General features: G+C 46.6%; 3 protein-coding genes across 3 annotated transcripts; all 3 read right to left on the reverse strand.

Annotated features, from left to right (window-relative positions):
* Positions 1 to 7954: 7954 nt before the first annotated feature.
* LOC147984413 (uncharacterized) lies at positions 7955 to 8689 on the reverse strand. The gene has a single exon (XM_087541091.1). The coding sequence runs from the start codon at positions 8687 to 8689 to the stop codon at positions 7955 to 7957; it is 735 nt and encodes a 244-aa protein (XP_087397217.1).
* Positions 8690 to 10010: 1321 nt separating this feature from the next.
* On the reverse strand, positions 10011 to 12112 carry LOC125541313 (uncharacterized). Its single transcript, XM_048704759.2, has 2 exons — positions 11598 to 12112; positions 10011 to 11468 (listed from the first exon to the last, which is right to left on the reverse strand). Exon 2 carries the CDS (start codon positions 11206 to 11208, stop codon positions 10357 to 10359), a length of 852 nt encoding a protein of 283 aa, XP_048560716.1. The 5' UTR covers positions 11209 to 11468; positions 11598 to 12112; the 3' UTR covers positions 10011 to 10356.
* Positions 12113 to 13312: 1200 nt separating this feature from the next.
* Positions 13313 to 15700, reverse strand: LOC147984414 (uncharacterized). Its single transcript, XM_087541092.1, has 4 exons — positions 15626 to 15700; positions 14937 to 15105; positions 14344 to 14423; positions 13313 to 13891 (listed from the first exon to the last, which is right to left on the reverse strand). The coding sequence occupies exons 1-4, from the start codon at positions 15698 to 15700 to the stop codon at positions 13313 to 13315; spliced, it is 903 nt and encodes a 300-aa protein (XP_087397218.1).
* Between the last annotated feature and the right edge of the window lie 31 nt (positions 15701 to 15731).

Here is a 15731-nt window from a genome sequence, read left to right on the forward strand (position 1 = left end):
TGAGCTCGATCTCTCCTCGCCTAATGTGATCCCGGATGAAGTGATACCGGATCTCAATATGCTTCGTCTTGAAGTGTTGCACCGGGTTGAGAGAGATCTTGATGGCACTTTCATTGTCACACCAAAGAGGCACTTTGTCACAAGTGACACCGTAATCCTTTAAAGTTTGCCTCATCCATAAGAGTTGTGCACAACAACTACCGGCCGCTACATACTCCGCTTCGGTGGACGAGAGAGACACACAACTTTGCTTTTTGAAAGACCAACTTACCAAAGAGCAACCAAGGAATTGGCACCCTCCGGAGGTGGACTTCCTATCCACTTTGTCTCCCGCCCAATCGGAATCCGAGTACCCTACAAGCTTGAAGTTTGATCCTCTTGGGTACCATAAGCCAAAGTTTGGGGTATGAGCCAAATATCGAAAGATTTGTTTGACCGCCACATAGTGACTTTCCTTAGGTGCGGCTTGAAACCGTGCACAAATTCCCACACTCAACATGATGTCCGGTCTAGATGCACAAAGGTAAAGCAAGGATCCAATCATGGAACGATATACCTTTTGATCCACCACTTTACCATTGGGATCTAAGTCAAGTTGGCACTTGGTGGGCATTGGAGTGGAAGCCGGCTTGACGTCACTTAGCTTGAATCTCTTGAGCATGTCTTGAGTGTATTTGGATTGATTGATGAAGGTTCCTTCTCTTCTTTGCTTCACTTCGAACCCTAGAAAGAACTTCAACTCTCCCATGGAGGACATCTCGAACTTTGAGGTCATGAGAGCGGCAAATTCCTCATTGAATGCTTTGTTAGGAGAACCAAATATAATATCATCAACATATAATTGGCACACAAACAACTCCCCTTTGACCTTCTTAGTAAAAAGAGTGGGGTCGATTAGCCCAACTTCAAAACCACGGTCTTGTAACAACTCGGTAAGGTGGTCATACCACGCACGTGGGGCTTGTTTAAGGCCATAGAGCGCCTTATCGAGTTGATACACATGATTGGGAAAGTAGGGATCCTTGAACCCGGGGGGTTGCTTGACGTAAACCAATTCATTAATGGGACCATTAAGAAAAGCACTCTTCACATCCATTTGTTGTAATTTAAAGTTATGATGAGAAGCATATGCAATCAACATGCGAATGGATTCAAGACGAGCAACGGGAGCAAAGGTTTCACCGTAGTCGATACCCTCGACTTGGGAGTAGCCTTGTGCTACCAAACGAGCCTTGTTGCGAATGATAATCCCATGGGCATCTTGCTTGTTCTTGAATATCCACTTGGTTCCAATGACATTGTGGTTCCCCGTTGGCCTTGGCACCAATCTCCACACTTTGTTGCGCTCGAAGTTGTTGAGTTCTTCGTGCATGGCATTGATCCAATCCGGATCTTCTAGCGCCTCATAGACCTTGTGGGGTTCCACACAAGAGACAAACGCGTGATGCTCACAATAATTTGCTAATTGTCTACGAGTGCTTACCCCCTTTCTTAAGCTTCCAAGCACATTCGTCATGAGATGATCCTTGGTGGAGAGCTTGGATGCAATCTTGGCGGCACGATGCTCTAATTCCTCCTCGGTGGTGAGTTGAGGAGCGGTTACTTGATCATCTTGAGCGCCGTCATGAACTTGTTCTTGATCTTGAACTTGCTCGGGGAGAGAACTTGACCTTGGGCATCACTTGGTGCGTCAACACCGTCTTGAGTATGATCTTGCCCTTGGTATTGTTCATGAGGTTGAGGACCTTTACTTTGTTCTTCGGAAGCGTGTGGGCCTTGGGTTGGTGATGGCTCCACTTGAGTGGAGCATTGTCCTTCTTCTTCGGCCACAAGGGGTTCCTCAATGGGTAGGATAAAACCAACACCCATTCTTCTTATGGCTTGAGGAGGAATTTCATCACCTACATCACAAGTGCCACTTTGTTCCACTTGGGAGCCGTTATTCTCATCAAACTCCATGTTACACGTCTCCTCAATAAGTCCCGTGGATTTATTGAGGACACGGTAAGCATGAGAGTTTGTAGCATAACCAACAAATATGCCCTCATGATCTCTAGCCTCAAATTTAGACAACCGAACACCTTTCTTGAGAATAAAACACTTACACCCGAATACCCGGAAGTACTTGAGGTTGGGCTTGTTATCGGTGAGTATCTCATATGGAGTCTTGTTCAAGCCCTTGCGGAGGTAGAGCCGATTGGATGCATGACACGCGGTGTTGATGGCTTCGGCCCAAAAGTTGTACGGAGACTTGAACTCCGCCATCATGGTCCTTGCCGCATTCATCAACGTCCGGTTCTTCCTCTCCGCAACACCGTTTTGTTGAGGGGTGTATGGTGCGGAATACTAATGCTTGATTCCCTCATCACTAAGAAACTCATCCAAGGTGTAGTTCTTGAACTCGGTGCCGTTGTCACTTCTTATTGTCAAGATCTTTGCATTGTGTTGACGTTGTGCTTCATTTGCAAAGTCAATGATGGTTTGTTGGGTCTCGCTCTTCTTCTTGAAGAAATACACCCACGTGTACCTTGAGTAGTCATCCACAATCACCAAGCAATACTTTCTACCTCCAAGACTATCGAAGGATGGAGGCCCAAAGAGATCCATGTGAAGGAGCTCCAAAGGCCTCTTTGAATAAATGATAGTCGTGGGAGGGTGAGCCTTCTCATGTAGCTTTCCTTCGATACAGGCACTGCAAGCACGATCTTTAGCAAAACTAACATTCGTTAGTCCACGGACATGGTCCCCCTTGAGGAGACTTTGCAAAGATCTCATATTGACATGGGCTAAACGGTGATGCCAAAGCCATCCCATATCAACTTTAGCCATTAGGCATGTCGCGGTCTTAGTGGGTCGCTCCAAAAAGTTAATCACATATAGACCGTTCTCGACATGCCCAACAAAGACTACTTTAAGAGTCTTGCTCCACAAGAGGGCCACGGTATCGATATCAAAGAAAGTGGCAAAGCCCATGATTGCAAGTTGACGAACGGAAAGTAAATTGTATGCAAGGGACTCAACAAGTATGACCTTCTTGATCGTGAGATCATGAGAGATGACCACCTTGCCAAGTCCCAATACCTTGGAAGATGAGGCGTCACCCCACTCGACATTGGTGGGCATAGATGGAACCTTGTGCACGTCCACCACCAAGTCCTTGCTTCCGGTCATATGATTTGTAGCTCCGCTATCGAGCAACCATGATCCACCACCGGAAGCAAATACCTACAAGAGATCAATGCTTGGTTTTAGGTACCCATTTTGTAATGGGTCCTTTGATGTTAGTAACAAGGTTCTTAGGAACCCAAATAGACCATTCAATGTATTCGTGAAGAGAACCAACAAATTTGGCATAAACATGCCCATCACTAGCACGGCATAACACATAAGAAGGATTAAAATCGCCGGCTTTGTTGGGAGGGGTGACATTGTTCTTCTTCTTCTCCTCGAGGGCACTCACTCCCTCCCTCACAAAGGTTTGCATGAGAGGAGGAGGTCGTTTGGTCTTGTCATTCTTCTTCTTGTTCTTGGAGTCGGGCACGTACCCAATCCCTTCCTTGGCCACAACTCTCTTTTGGTTGATCAAGAGATTGTTGAGGTTCTTCTTGCCTTGTATGCAAGTCGCAAGACCTCTCTCAAGTTGCTCCTTCAACTTAGCATTTTCCTCAACAAGATGTATATGCTCACAACACGGGTTAGTAGCATTTGCATTATCAATTAAAACCATATGAGGAAAAGTTGCTTTCTCCTTAGTTAGCTTCACTTGGAGTTGATCATGAGACTCCTTGAGACTAGCGTGAATACCCTTCAAGGCCTTGTGGGCCTTGTCAAGTATATCAAACTCCTCTTTGAGTCTAGCAAGATCAACCCCGAGTTTGGCCTTCTCGGAATTTAGCACACGAGAAACAATGAGGACATGATCATAATCTTTCTTTAACTTAGCATGATCAACGTTGTGTGACTCCTCAAGAGCCAAACGAAGACCACGCTCTTCCTCAAGAGCATTGGAAAGATCGAGATCTCATCGGCATAGTCATGACTATGCCCTTCCATCTTAGAGATGGTGTCCTCATGAGCCTCGATCATGTCATTGGCTTCACCAAGTTGTTTCAAGAGAGCAACAAAGTGCTTCTTGGATTTTCCCTTGAGTTTGCCCATAAAGGCCTCAAACTCGTTAGCCTCCACATTAGCTCCCTCAAGTTCATTAATGCAATCCGTTGGGGAAGGATGATTAATGATGGTAGTTTTGATGTTGGAGGTTACCTTGTTGGTGGCTTTAGCCATGAGGCACTTGGCGGTGATGCTCTCGTTGGGTGAGTCGAAGAGAGACACCCGTGACGTTGTTGCAATGGAAACAGAGGCCATGGCAACCGACTCATCATCTTCATCATCGTCATCATCCTCATTGTACTCTTCTTGCACAACCAAAGCCTTGGGAGGAGTCTTCTTGGAGAAGTTGTTCTTGTTGGGGAACGACTTGGCCTTGTCCTTTCGGATGAGCTTGCCACCATTGTCTTCCCTCTTCTCATACGGGCATTCCGCAATGAAATGACTCACGTTGCCGCAATTGTAGCAAGTCCTTACACGTTGCTTGCCCCTTGTACCACTCGAGTTGTTTTTGCTAAAGTTTGGCCTCGAGTTTTTCTTGCTCCAAAATTGCCTTGAAGCAAGTGCCATGTGTTCATGATATGCGTACTTCGTATCTTCGAGGTTGCTCTCCTCTTCTTCCTCTTCTTCGTCTTCCACGATGAGCTTGGCCTTCAAAGCAAGGTTAGGCTTCTTTGCCCGTTGAGAACGGAGCACTGCATTGTCGGCGGTCTTGTACAAAATGTTCATGGCCACAAACTCATCCAACACTTCGCTTGAGGTCAAAGTGTGGAAGTACGGTCTTTGACGAATGACGGAGGACATGGCCTTGTGATAGGGCATCATTGCCTTGAGGAATTTGCGCTTGATCCAATTGTCATCCGTGTCCTTGCTCCCATGATCTCGTAGTGAGACCGCGAGTTTGGTTACTCTCTGATAGAGCTCACGAGGTTCTTCATCTTCCTTCATTGCAAACTCATCGGCCTCGTCTTGTACCACTTCATAGTTGGAGCGTTGAATGCTTGCGCTTCCCCGGTAGAGAGACACGACACAATGCCATACATCTTTGGCCAAGGCGAAAGGACGAAGATGAGGTAGGTCTTCCGGTGGAATTGCATCTTGAATGATGAAGAGAGCATTCTCATTGAATTGATTGTCCGCGGCTTCTCGAGGAGTGAAGTTGCTTGGATCATGTGGATAGAAACCTTCTTAAATGATTCTCCAAAGGTTAGTGTTCACATGATTTAAATGACGTTTAAAGCGGTAAACCCAAGAATCAAAATCCTCATTTTTCACAATCTTAGGGGGAGGACCGGCATGATTCAAATGAGTGGAAGGAACCGGTCCACCATAAACAAGTGGTGGTTCCACATGGGCAAAGATGTCGGTGCCATTCTTGCCACTAGAAGAAGGAGCCTTTTCACTACTAGCTTCCCTCTTGTCGGGGATAGCATCCGTCACCTTGTTGGCGGGATCACGCACTTTCAACGGTGCGGTGGATAGTTTAATCCCCTCAAGAAATTTAGTAAACATGCTTTCGACTTCGGTCGTCATGGAGGTTTTCAATGTCTCCAAGGCCACATTGAACTCCTCACGAGAGACCGAAGTTCCCCCATCTCCCGTAGACGAGATCGGATTCACACCGGAGTGTTCCTCCACACCGTCTACGGTATCAACCATACTCTTTGGACGGTAAAGTCCTTAATAAAGAGAAGAGGCTCTGATACCAATTGAAAGGATCGATATGGTTGACTAGAGGGGGGGTGAATAGGCAACTAACAATTTTTAGCTTTTCTTTAACAATTTAAACTTTGCATCAAAGTAGGTTGTCTAGATATGCAACTAGGTGAGCAACCTATATGATGCAACGAGGATAGGTACACAAGCAAGCAAGAGATATGAAACAATTAAGCTTGCTCAAATAAAGGCACGAGATAACCAAGAGTGGAGACGGTGGAGACGAGGATGTGTTGCCGAAATTCCTTCCCTTTGAGAGGAAGTACGTCTCCGTTGAAGCGGTGTGGAGGCACAATGCTCCCCAAGAAGCCACTAGGGCCACCGTATTCTCCTCACGCCCTCACACAATGCGAGATGCCGTGATTCCACTATTGGTGCCCTTGAAGGTGGCGACCGAACCTTTACAAACAAGGTTGGGGCTCTCTCCACAACTTAATTGGAGGCTCCCAACAAAACCACGAAGCTTCACCACAATGGAATATGGCTCTGAGGTGACCTCAACCGTCTAGGGTGCTCAAACACCCAAGAGTAACAAAATCCACACAAGAAAGTATGGGGGAAGCAAATATCCTTTGGTGGAAGTATAGATCTAGGTCTCCTCCTTCAATCCCTAGCAAATCAACAAGTTTGAGTGGCTAGAAAGAGAGATCGGGCAAGAGAGCTTGAAGGGCATTAATGGTGGAGTGAGAGAGGTACAAGGTGGGAGTGGTAGGTGGGAGAAGCTCCCTTAAATAGTCACCCACATTTCCAACCGTTACTGCATTTTTTGCACTGCAGCGGTACAACCGGTCCTTGTCCTGGTACAACCGGGACTCACGGTGTAACTGCAGAACCCTACCAAGCGGTACAACCGGACAGGCGGGCGGTAGTACCGGCTAAGAAAAATAACCGGACTAACCGCCTGGCTACCGCTCAACCACCGCATCAAAACAGGAGCTTGACCGGTACTTGGGCGGTGCCTGGCCGGAACAACCGCATGGCCTTGAGCTCTTGGGCGGCTAAGTTCTGAGCGGAAGAACCGCTCGGACCACAGGTGGTACCAGTCATCGTGGAACGACCGGACCAACCGGGCCACTACCGTCCAAGAACCGCATCAAACCAGAAGCGAGAGCGGTACTTGAGCGGTGCATGGACGGAACCACCGCCCCAGCTGTTGCAGAGCATGGTGGCGGTACCACCGCCCGGAGGCAGCGGTACAACCGCTCGAGCAAAGCTGGTGAGCGACAAGACCCAGCGGTACAACCGCTCCAGAGAGCGGTACAACCGCTGGGCAGAAACAATGAGTAGGAAAGAGGGGAAGAGGCAAGGAAAACTCTCTTTCTCACACACACCTGAGAAAGGCAAGGAGAGGGTGAGAAAAGTGTACGTGAACTGATTCCTCCAGAGCTTCCTAATGAGGATTCCCTCTTGATAGTACGGGTACTCTACGACCAAAGAAAATAAAAGCGTAGAGGACACGTCTTCGATTTTTTCCTTCGAGAGGCAATAGCAATCCGATGTAAACCTAAGCATCGAGAACCTGAAACATATAGCACACGATTAGACCACAAAGGATTGTCATCATCATCCAAAACATAAAGTAGGGAAATGCCCTTTCAGACGGTCCTCCGCCGAGGAGGCCGCCGAAGATTTAGTTGAGGTACTGTCAATGGCCGCACCATCATCTGCCTTATATTTCTTCCGGTTTGCATTCTTTTGAGGGGTTCCACCATTAGAGCTGCTAGGTGGATCAGGCCCTTCGAATGTCACCGGTGATGGTGTTTGAAGTGCTCGAATCATCTGCCCCCCTTTTACCTAAAATGAGAGGATCATTTATCTGTCCAAGTTGTGTCACACCATCAGCATTGGCCAGCTGAACCCCGGGGTCGTACAAAGCGTTTGTAGCATTGAAGCGCCAGCTATTTTGCATGAATTGATCCCGTCTAGTGGGGTCTACAGTTGTAGCAAAATTCTTGCGCTCATTACCGTGACCTCGGCCATGGGATCTGTTCGCTCCCCGTCCCCTACCATAGTCGTTCACGTCACCCTCATCACCAAAGACACCTGCATCCTGTTCCGAGCTGCGACCATAGCCTCTGCCCGGGTTCCGGTTAGCATTAGCGCCCCTTTTAGCAGCAAGTATAAACGGACCCTACTCCATATCTTTATCATCATGTTCACCGGATCCACATTCTTCATGCCAGTGCCCTAGCAGGCCACACATGTAACAGAAAACAGGAAGTTTCTCAAACTTGACTTGGTAATATTCAGTTTCTCCTCCCTTTGTAAATCCAACAAACCTTGTCAGTTTTTTTGTGATGTCGAGTTTAACTCTAACACGTACGAACTCACCAATAAATCCATTCGGCAGAACAATCTGTAGCTCAACCACTTCACCTATGCGCTGCGCCATGTTCTTAACGAACTGCTCTCTCTTAAGCACCATATCAGGGAGTCGATGGATCTGACACCATGTCTCAATTTTATCCAACTTTACTGATTCCGGGTTCTTGAACCCATCATACTCATCAATGATCAGTGCCATGCCCTTGAAATCCCAAGGACCCTGATGGAGCGCCTTATTCCAGTCTGCTAGACAATTGAACTGCACCGAAAACAGGTTTGGGTTAATTCTCCTCCAAAGCACCTCCTTGGCAGGGTTCCAAGCCGCTTTCATGTCGGCGATCAACGCCCCCTGTCCAAAGGACTTGTTCGTCAAAACCCTGGCCAGCGCAAGCCACTTTGGTTTCTCATCTGGTTCCTCCGCTTCTTCTTCCCACACCAAATTATTCAATTCATCCTCCTCCAAATGCAAGCGCTCCAGCAAGATGCTAGGGTCATCAGGGGTTTTGGATCGCGATCCGCTAGCCTCCGAGGGTGCGGCCATCTTCCTGGTCGGTGAAACCCTTGCCGTCAGGGTCACGCAAGGGCAGACCCAGCAGCCGGGGCGGTAGCTGCGGTCGCCGCAGGGGGCGATCGATCACAAGGGAACTCTCGGCGGCGCCGCCGGGAGGACAGGGAAACCCTAGCTTAAGTCGCTAGGGGACTAGCAGCATAAAAAAAATGCTACAACACATGTAGCTAGGGAAGATGGGGGCTAGAAACAACTACAATTGTGTAGTAGTATTTGTGTATGCTGAGCCAAATGTCTTTATCTAAAAAAATGCTGAGCCAAATGTGGTAGTCATGATGGTGTCGGTTACTGTATTATGCGCATGTGTTTGTGGTCAGGATAAGTGAAGTTTAACATTATCTAGGTTGCTCTGGTGGGTGTGCAATGCTGCTTTGCGCCTCTCAGTGCGTGATATTCTGCTAAAGATACTGGCAGTGAGTATAAAAACAGCTAGATCAAATAATTTGGACTAATATAACCTCAACGTGGAGCTCAGGGGGGTTCAGTAACCAGTCTCATTACTTTGGGGATATTTGGAGATCATCCTGTAAACTTTAGTAGTAGTTGAGAAAATGATAGGACACTTGACAAAAATACAGGCTCAACTTCGCTCACCTCACCTCACCACACTTGACAAAAATACAGGCTCAAAAAGATAGGACACTTGATAAAAAAGATAGATGTACGATGCAACTTTGCACCTCGGTGCATGATATTCTGCTAAAGGAACTGGCAGCGAGTATAAAAGCAATTAGATTAAATAATCTGGACTAATATACCAGTATTGTGGTGCTCAGGGGGCCGGGGGTGGATACTCCCTCCGTCCCAATAATATAAGACATTTTTGCAAGGTAGAGCGAGTAACCAGATTCGTTACTTTGAGAAGGGATCATTCTGTAAACATAATAGTTGAGGAAAATATAGAACAGTTGACAAAATATACATGTACCATAATATAAGACGTTTTTGCAACCTAGAGCAAGTATGTTCAGTAACCAGACTCATTACTTTGAGAAGGGACTAGCCTGTAAACATAGTAGTTGAGGAAAAGATGGAACAGTTGACAAAGTATACAGGCTCAACTTCCACATTTTAACTAGTAATCTGATTTTTTGGTTTTCGACATTTTGACTTCCATTTTCCCATCTCACGAGAAAAAAAACTTCCACTTTGGGCAACTTCTGTAGTTACAGACAGGATCACAGGAGGATCGATCATCAACATATATCCAGTGGTGAAGCACATTCAGAGTTCAGAGTATCAATCATCATTATCTTTGCCAGCCAGCAGCAGATTTTTCCAAGTGAACACACACTAGCCTCACTGAAAATATACATATCCATAGTATAGGAATTGCAAAGAGTGCAGAGTAGCAGAAAACAACTTTTTAAAATCCTTTCTTGGATTTCTGTTCACAATGCACAAGGTGGCATGGAAAGACAAATGGAGCACTAGAATCAGCCAAACATTCCACCACTCACTGATATCACCAGAACCATATGGATAAATCAAAACCCAACTCTAGAACTAGAACAAACAGCTAAGAAACATGAAAACTCGCAAAAGGTTTTGTTAGGCTTGCTAGATCCTATATTCTACTGTTAGGATTCGTTCATCCGATGTAGAGTAATCAAAGAAATCTGCCCATCGCGCTTTTGTTACTAAACCTTCCATGCATGAAGTAGCAAAGTAAAACCAAACCGATGCACTTGACGCTCCTTTTCATCCTGTGAGCAAGACCTTGCCAAAAATTTCTCCATGGATCGGCCTGACTGAAACAAGAACACAGCGCATCCATTCGACGAACCAAATAGCCAATCGTGCACATCCCAGAGCACCTCCACGGGCAGGCCATCAACATAGAACATCTGGTTTCCTCTGAAGTTCCATGCAAGCCTCTTTACCTGCAGCACTCTCTTCTTCCCAATCCTGATCTCCAGGCTTGGATCCTTCGTCCCCGACGTGTCACATTCTATGGTGATATGATGATGCTGACCAATGTCCGAAAACCGAGCCTTTGTGCAGTACACCTTCTTCCCGTACGTGTGCTCCTTCCTGGCTATCATGGCTGCATCACAAGGTAAAGCATCCGAAGACGCCTTGTGATCCCCCACCCTGGGCATGTCCCCGAGCACAAGGACAGCCTCGAGATCAAAGATGAGAGCAACATAGTATCCTTGGACAGGCTCCGGCCCACCCGCAAACTTGGCCGAGGAGAGGTCCCAGAGGATGTCCAGCGCGCCGCCGTCCACCTCCATGGCCTTGGAGCCCTTCCGCTTGGAGAAGAGCCATGGCTTTATCTCTGTCTTGCAGAGGCAACGGCCCGAGGGATCGTGGACGGCGATGGCCAGAGCCTGCCCCATGGCCGCCTTGCTCCAGGTGACGGTGACCCTGCAGGATTTGCCGCGCAGGCGGGCCAGGTAGGCGCACTGCACCATGCTCTGGGCGCTTGAGGAGGAGGGGTGGGCGACTTGAACGCCGGTTTGGCTGAGGCAGGACGCGAGATCTCTCATGGCGGCGGTTGCGAGCTGCAGCCCGCGCCTTTGCGGCTTTTCGACGAACACTGGGTGTGCAGCGAGCGCAACCGCCCTGTCTTGGTTGACGCCCGGTCACGCGCCGCGCGCGCAGGAGCGTGTTCTGCTCGGTCGGATGCAGAAGCAGAACATCTTCATGCTTTGAGGCCTGAAAAGTGGTCGAGGTGATCCGTCAGAGCCGCATCTCTGCCCTCCGTCTCCGTAGCACAAGATGTAGCCCCTGTTCGTCGACCCGGAATCTGGAACAGACGAACAATGGCAAATACAGCAACAGTAATAAGAATCGGAAACACAGAAACGCCAGTCGAACAGAAAAGCTGCAACCTTGGAGACCAACCAACGGAATGGGAAAAAAGAAGATAGCAAACCTCTCTCAGCGAGATGAAGAAGAAGATGCCACCAGCTCAACCGCAGCAGCGAAGAAGAACGCTGAGAAACAGCAGGCGGACAAATCCACTGCGCTCACCCTGAACAAGAACTCTGCCGCTCCACAACGAAGTGCCCCCTTCACTCAGTAGTCAGGTAGTAGTAGTAGTACTGAGGTGCAGTAAAATACAGGCAGTAGGCAGTGTGTCTGCCGTCCATTTCATCCTTCCTTTCTTTCTTTCCCTTTTGCTTGGGCTCAAGCGGAAGCTAAGCTGGCCGTGTTGGACTGACCAAAAGCAAGCGGGCGGAGAGAAGAGGACAAGCATGGCAGGGCGACCGCGGGCAGCGCTAGGGTAGGGCGTCCTTGGGGAATGTGGGCAGCGCAAAAGACGGCGAGGCGCGCGCGGGCAGCAACAAGCTGCTGCGGAGACCAGACAGACAGGTCTCGGGCTGGGGAGAGCCTGAGATGCTGCCGCGGTTGCGCTGTCCAATCACAGCACTGCACAGCGGAAGGTCGTCCCTCTCCCTCTGTGGACACGTGAGCTCCACCTGATCCGCGTCTTCCGCCGCTGGGCGCAGACCATGATGGCCCCGTATGATGTGGAAACATGTATACTGAGGTGCAAGCTGGAGCGCCTAGAACATCAGCGAGGACAACGGGCACATGTAAACTGGTTGGAGAAGGGACACAAGAACACATCTTATTTCGATTTTTCTGAGTTTTTTCGAGAAGAAAAAATTACAGCCCTTGTGGGCGTGACACGTGTGATGAGGTAATTCTGCGCACAAGCTTTTTTAAACTGGTTATAAGATTAATCTTTTTCTATTTTCTAATACAGCACAGACGTGGACGCTCATGCATACACACGTACACTCACCTATATGAATGCACGTACACACACGCTACGTTACGAACGACTCAGTAGTCGACGGTAACGTCTCCTGCAGGGACGAAGGACGCAGGCGAGACAAGAGACAACTACAAAACAATTTTATGTTACACATAGGGGACGTTAGTTCAAAGTGCTCCATCGATCCCTTCAACATATACACTAGATCGGCAACGTGCCTTGGCGCGAGGGTGCCTGTCCGAACGTTTTGGTCAAATGTGTAATGTTAAGTTATTAGTAACTTAAGTTGCTATTCGGACGATGAAAAGGGCGATGAAAGCATGATATTACCACCATGTGTCTAAATAGGACTAACAACGTCTGAATTAACTGAAGCTATAAATTGATGTCAGATAGAATGTAACTAAAAATATTGGTATTTGCTTAACGTTGCAACCTGAGAAACCTCGAATCACCCACCCATAAAGCTGTTGCATCAGAAAGTATAGGTAAATGTTATACTTTGTGTATGTGAGCCAAGAGGGTTTATGTCAAGTTGTTGTAAGCTAAACAAAGCATGATTTAGCGATGCCAGGAGCTGACTATAAAATCAGTAACTGTAAGCTAAAGCTAAAACATAATGAGATGAAACCATATACGAAAATTAAGGGAGATTCGTATATAACAGGAAGAATCACCAAAGAACCAGTTGGAAACAAAGATTGTTCACGTGCACAAAATGGGAAGCCACCAAACAGTATACAATCATAGAAAGCACACTTCACGATAACAACAGAAATCCATAGGATATGTAATAATTGTTCAAAAGAGCATCAAAAGGGCAAAGGCCTCCGTAAACATGCTGGGTACAATGTGCTGACCGAAGCTCACCAGATACTATCCGTGGTCTCGAGGCGCTGCTCCGATTTCATGCCAATATAACATAGCCTTTTTGCCAACTTTTCTGTGCTTGCAAGTGTTGTTTTCATAGCCGCTTTGGTGTTGTCGCACCCTCTTAGGCGCCGAGCAGCTGTTGTATTTTGTATCTGGGTAGAATACGAGCTCATGTATCTGACAGCATAGTACCATCCTCCGCGTGCCTTCTTTATTGTCTTGTTTGCTGCAACCAGCAACCTCACCAGGTGTGTGACTTTATTTTCTAGCCTTTTAACATGGATGTAGTGATAATCCCTGATTTCCTTGCCACATACATCCTCCATAAACCTAATGGCTGCCATAGCAGCACTGTCTTCCGCTTCGTCACAGTTCTTTGAGATCAGACCAGATATTGAGGTTGGAACAAGCAAACCATCGATCAACTGTAACGATGAATTGAAAGTAACCGTCACACGAGACTCATTGCTCGGATATGTCTTGTGTTGGTAAATCGCAGGGGGCAACTTGAGAGCTTGCAACATGAGGGCAAACATGTGGGAATGAGGAATCAGTATTACATAGTCATCTTCCTGCAGAAAGAAAAGGATGAAATAATTGGGGGACAAAGGTGTAATCTCACAAGTTATTGCATTAATTTGTAAAGTGAGGAACAATAAGTTTAAGTTATGTTGATCAAACTAAATCAAGCTGTTGTAAGATGGAAAACAAACTAAACTCAGGAAAGAAGAATGTTTAAAAACATGTCGTACCACTAAGTAAATTGGTCTTGTGCTAAAACAAGAAGATTCGCTAATTAACAGTTAGGTGCTGGTGCATTATTTGAGTTTGTCAGGTACAGTTTATCACCAGGATGAAATTATTCGTTTAGTGCAGTTCCCTTTTCCTCTCTTATTCCAACTTCACGTCCTGACCACCAAAAGGAAGGGATAAGCAAACTCGACTTGGTGTTGTTTTATTATGTACAGAGCATGTCACAGTTAAATGCCATTTGTCTATGTATCTAGGTTAATCTAATTATTACAGAGCATGTCACAGTCAGATACCATTTAGAGACGGAAAGGTAATTGACATAAGGTGTGGTCTCTGGAAAAGAAAATGTAGCTGCATAGAAGGTTCAGACAGTATCATACTAACCGTGAAAACATGAAAATAAGCGAGTAATTGGTTTATGTATGATAAGAAAAAGGGAAGAAGAGCATAAACTACATGAAAGCGGCCTGCTGATAAACTAGAAGGGCCTCAATTTTTTCCTAGGTTGAAGCATCAAGCACCCTGTGGCTAAACTAAAAGTGTTATGCGCTCCAGCTTTTCCAGATAACATAAGAATAGTAATAAAAAGAGAAACGAAATTAGTTTTATCTGGTTCACAACCATTTATGTGGGGTTTAATAATGTAGTCAACGACCCTAAGAAAAATCCATTGGATCGGGAGAAGGAAAACACTTGTACCTATGTTTTTGGTGACCGCGAGTATGCACAAACCCTAGATGAGACATGTGTTTGTCTTCAGAGATAGATGTGAGATGTTCTTTCAGTCATTTTTTTTCAATCGTCCAGTAAAATCAGAGAGGGGATGTGATGGGTGTCGGGTCACCTACGCAAGCCCCCGCAGACAGCTGTTGGTGGAGCAGGCGGAAGGCGCCAGCGCGATCTGAACAAGGAGGTCTTCGGCCGCCATCGCGATCTGATCAGGGAGCTCGTCGTCGGCCATCGCGATCTGATCAGGGAGCTTGTCGTTGGCCATCTTGATCCGATCACAGAGCTCGTCGGCGGCAATCGCGATCTGAAATCCACAGATGCTGTAACGTCCGGATAATTTAGCTACAGTAATACTATGTTGATGGTACCACGTCACCACTATTACTGTTGCTAACCTCTCTTAGATTCGAAAGCGACTCGAATTCAAATTTCAGATAAAGTCAAAATGAAAAGTTTTTCAAATGTCAAAAGTAAATTGTGAAAAGTGTGGCAAATAATTCATAGGTGTTATTGGTGAGGAAACCAAAATAAAATATAAAAGGTTTAAGTGAAAAAAATTATATCAGTGGCTTAAACAATTATATAAATGCCTTTTTAATTTCTAAAATGTTAAACTATTTTATTTGTGAGCGAAAATTTTTGTAGCAGAGGTATAGATAGTAATACTAATTATAAAGTACTTTTGTATTTTAACTAAACTAGAATATTGTGGAAATTAAATTAAACTGTGGTAAGAAAATAAACAGAGGTGAGTAATTAAAAAACAAAAGACCTAAACTACTAGACCTTTGGCCCATTAAGCAAAAACCGGCCAGCCCACATACCCCTTCCCTCCTCCTCCTGTTCACGAGGGGGGATCGTGGCGGCCATCGCCCCGTCGGCGGCCACGCGCCGACCATCGCCCGGCCGCCCCCCTCTACAAAACCCCGG

Source organism: Triticum urartu, chromosome 2A (assembly GCF_056163025.1).
Source record: "Triticum urartu cultivar PI428250 chromosome 2A, HENAU_Tu73, whole genome shotgun sequence".
In the NCBI taxonomy this organism is placed as follows: Eukaryota; Viridiplantae; Streptophyta; class Magnoliopsida; order Poales; family Poaceae; genus Triticum; species Triticum urartu.

Excerpts from the sequence above, each read along its gene's own strand:
- LOC147984413 (XM_087541091.1), bottom strand. The coding sequence starts at position 8,689 with ATGGCCGCACCCTCGGAGGCTAGCGGATCGCGATCCAAAACCCCTGAT.
- LOC125541313 (XM_048704759.2), bottom strand. The coding sequence starts at position 11,208 with ATGAGAGATCTCGCGTCCTGCCTCAGCCAAACCGGCGTTCAAGTCGCC.
- LOC147984414 (XM_087541092.1), bottom strand. The coding sequence starts at position 15,700 with ATGGTCGGCGCGTGGCCGCCGACGGGGCGATGGCCGCCACGATCCCCC. Across the intron at positions 15,106-15,625 it reads ACAGGAGGAGGAGGGAAGGG|ATCGCGATTGCCGCCGACGA; the intron begins GTATGTGGGCTG and ends TGTGGATTTCAG. Across the intron at positions 14,424-14,936 it reads CGCCTGCTCCACCAACAGCT|CTACATTTTCTTTTCCAGAG; the intron begins GTCTGCGGGGGC and ends CCTTCTATGCAG.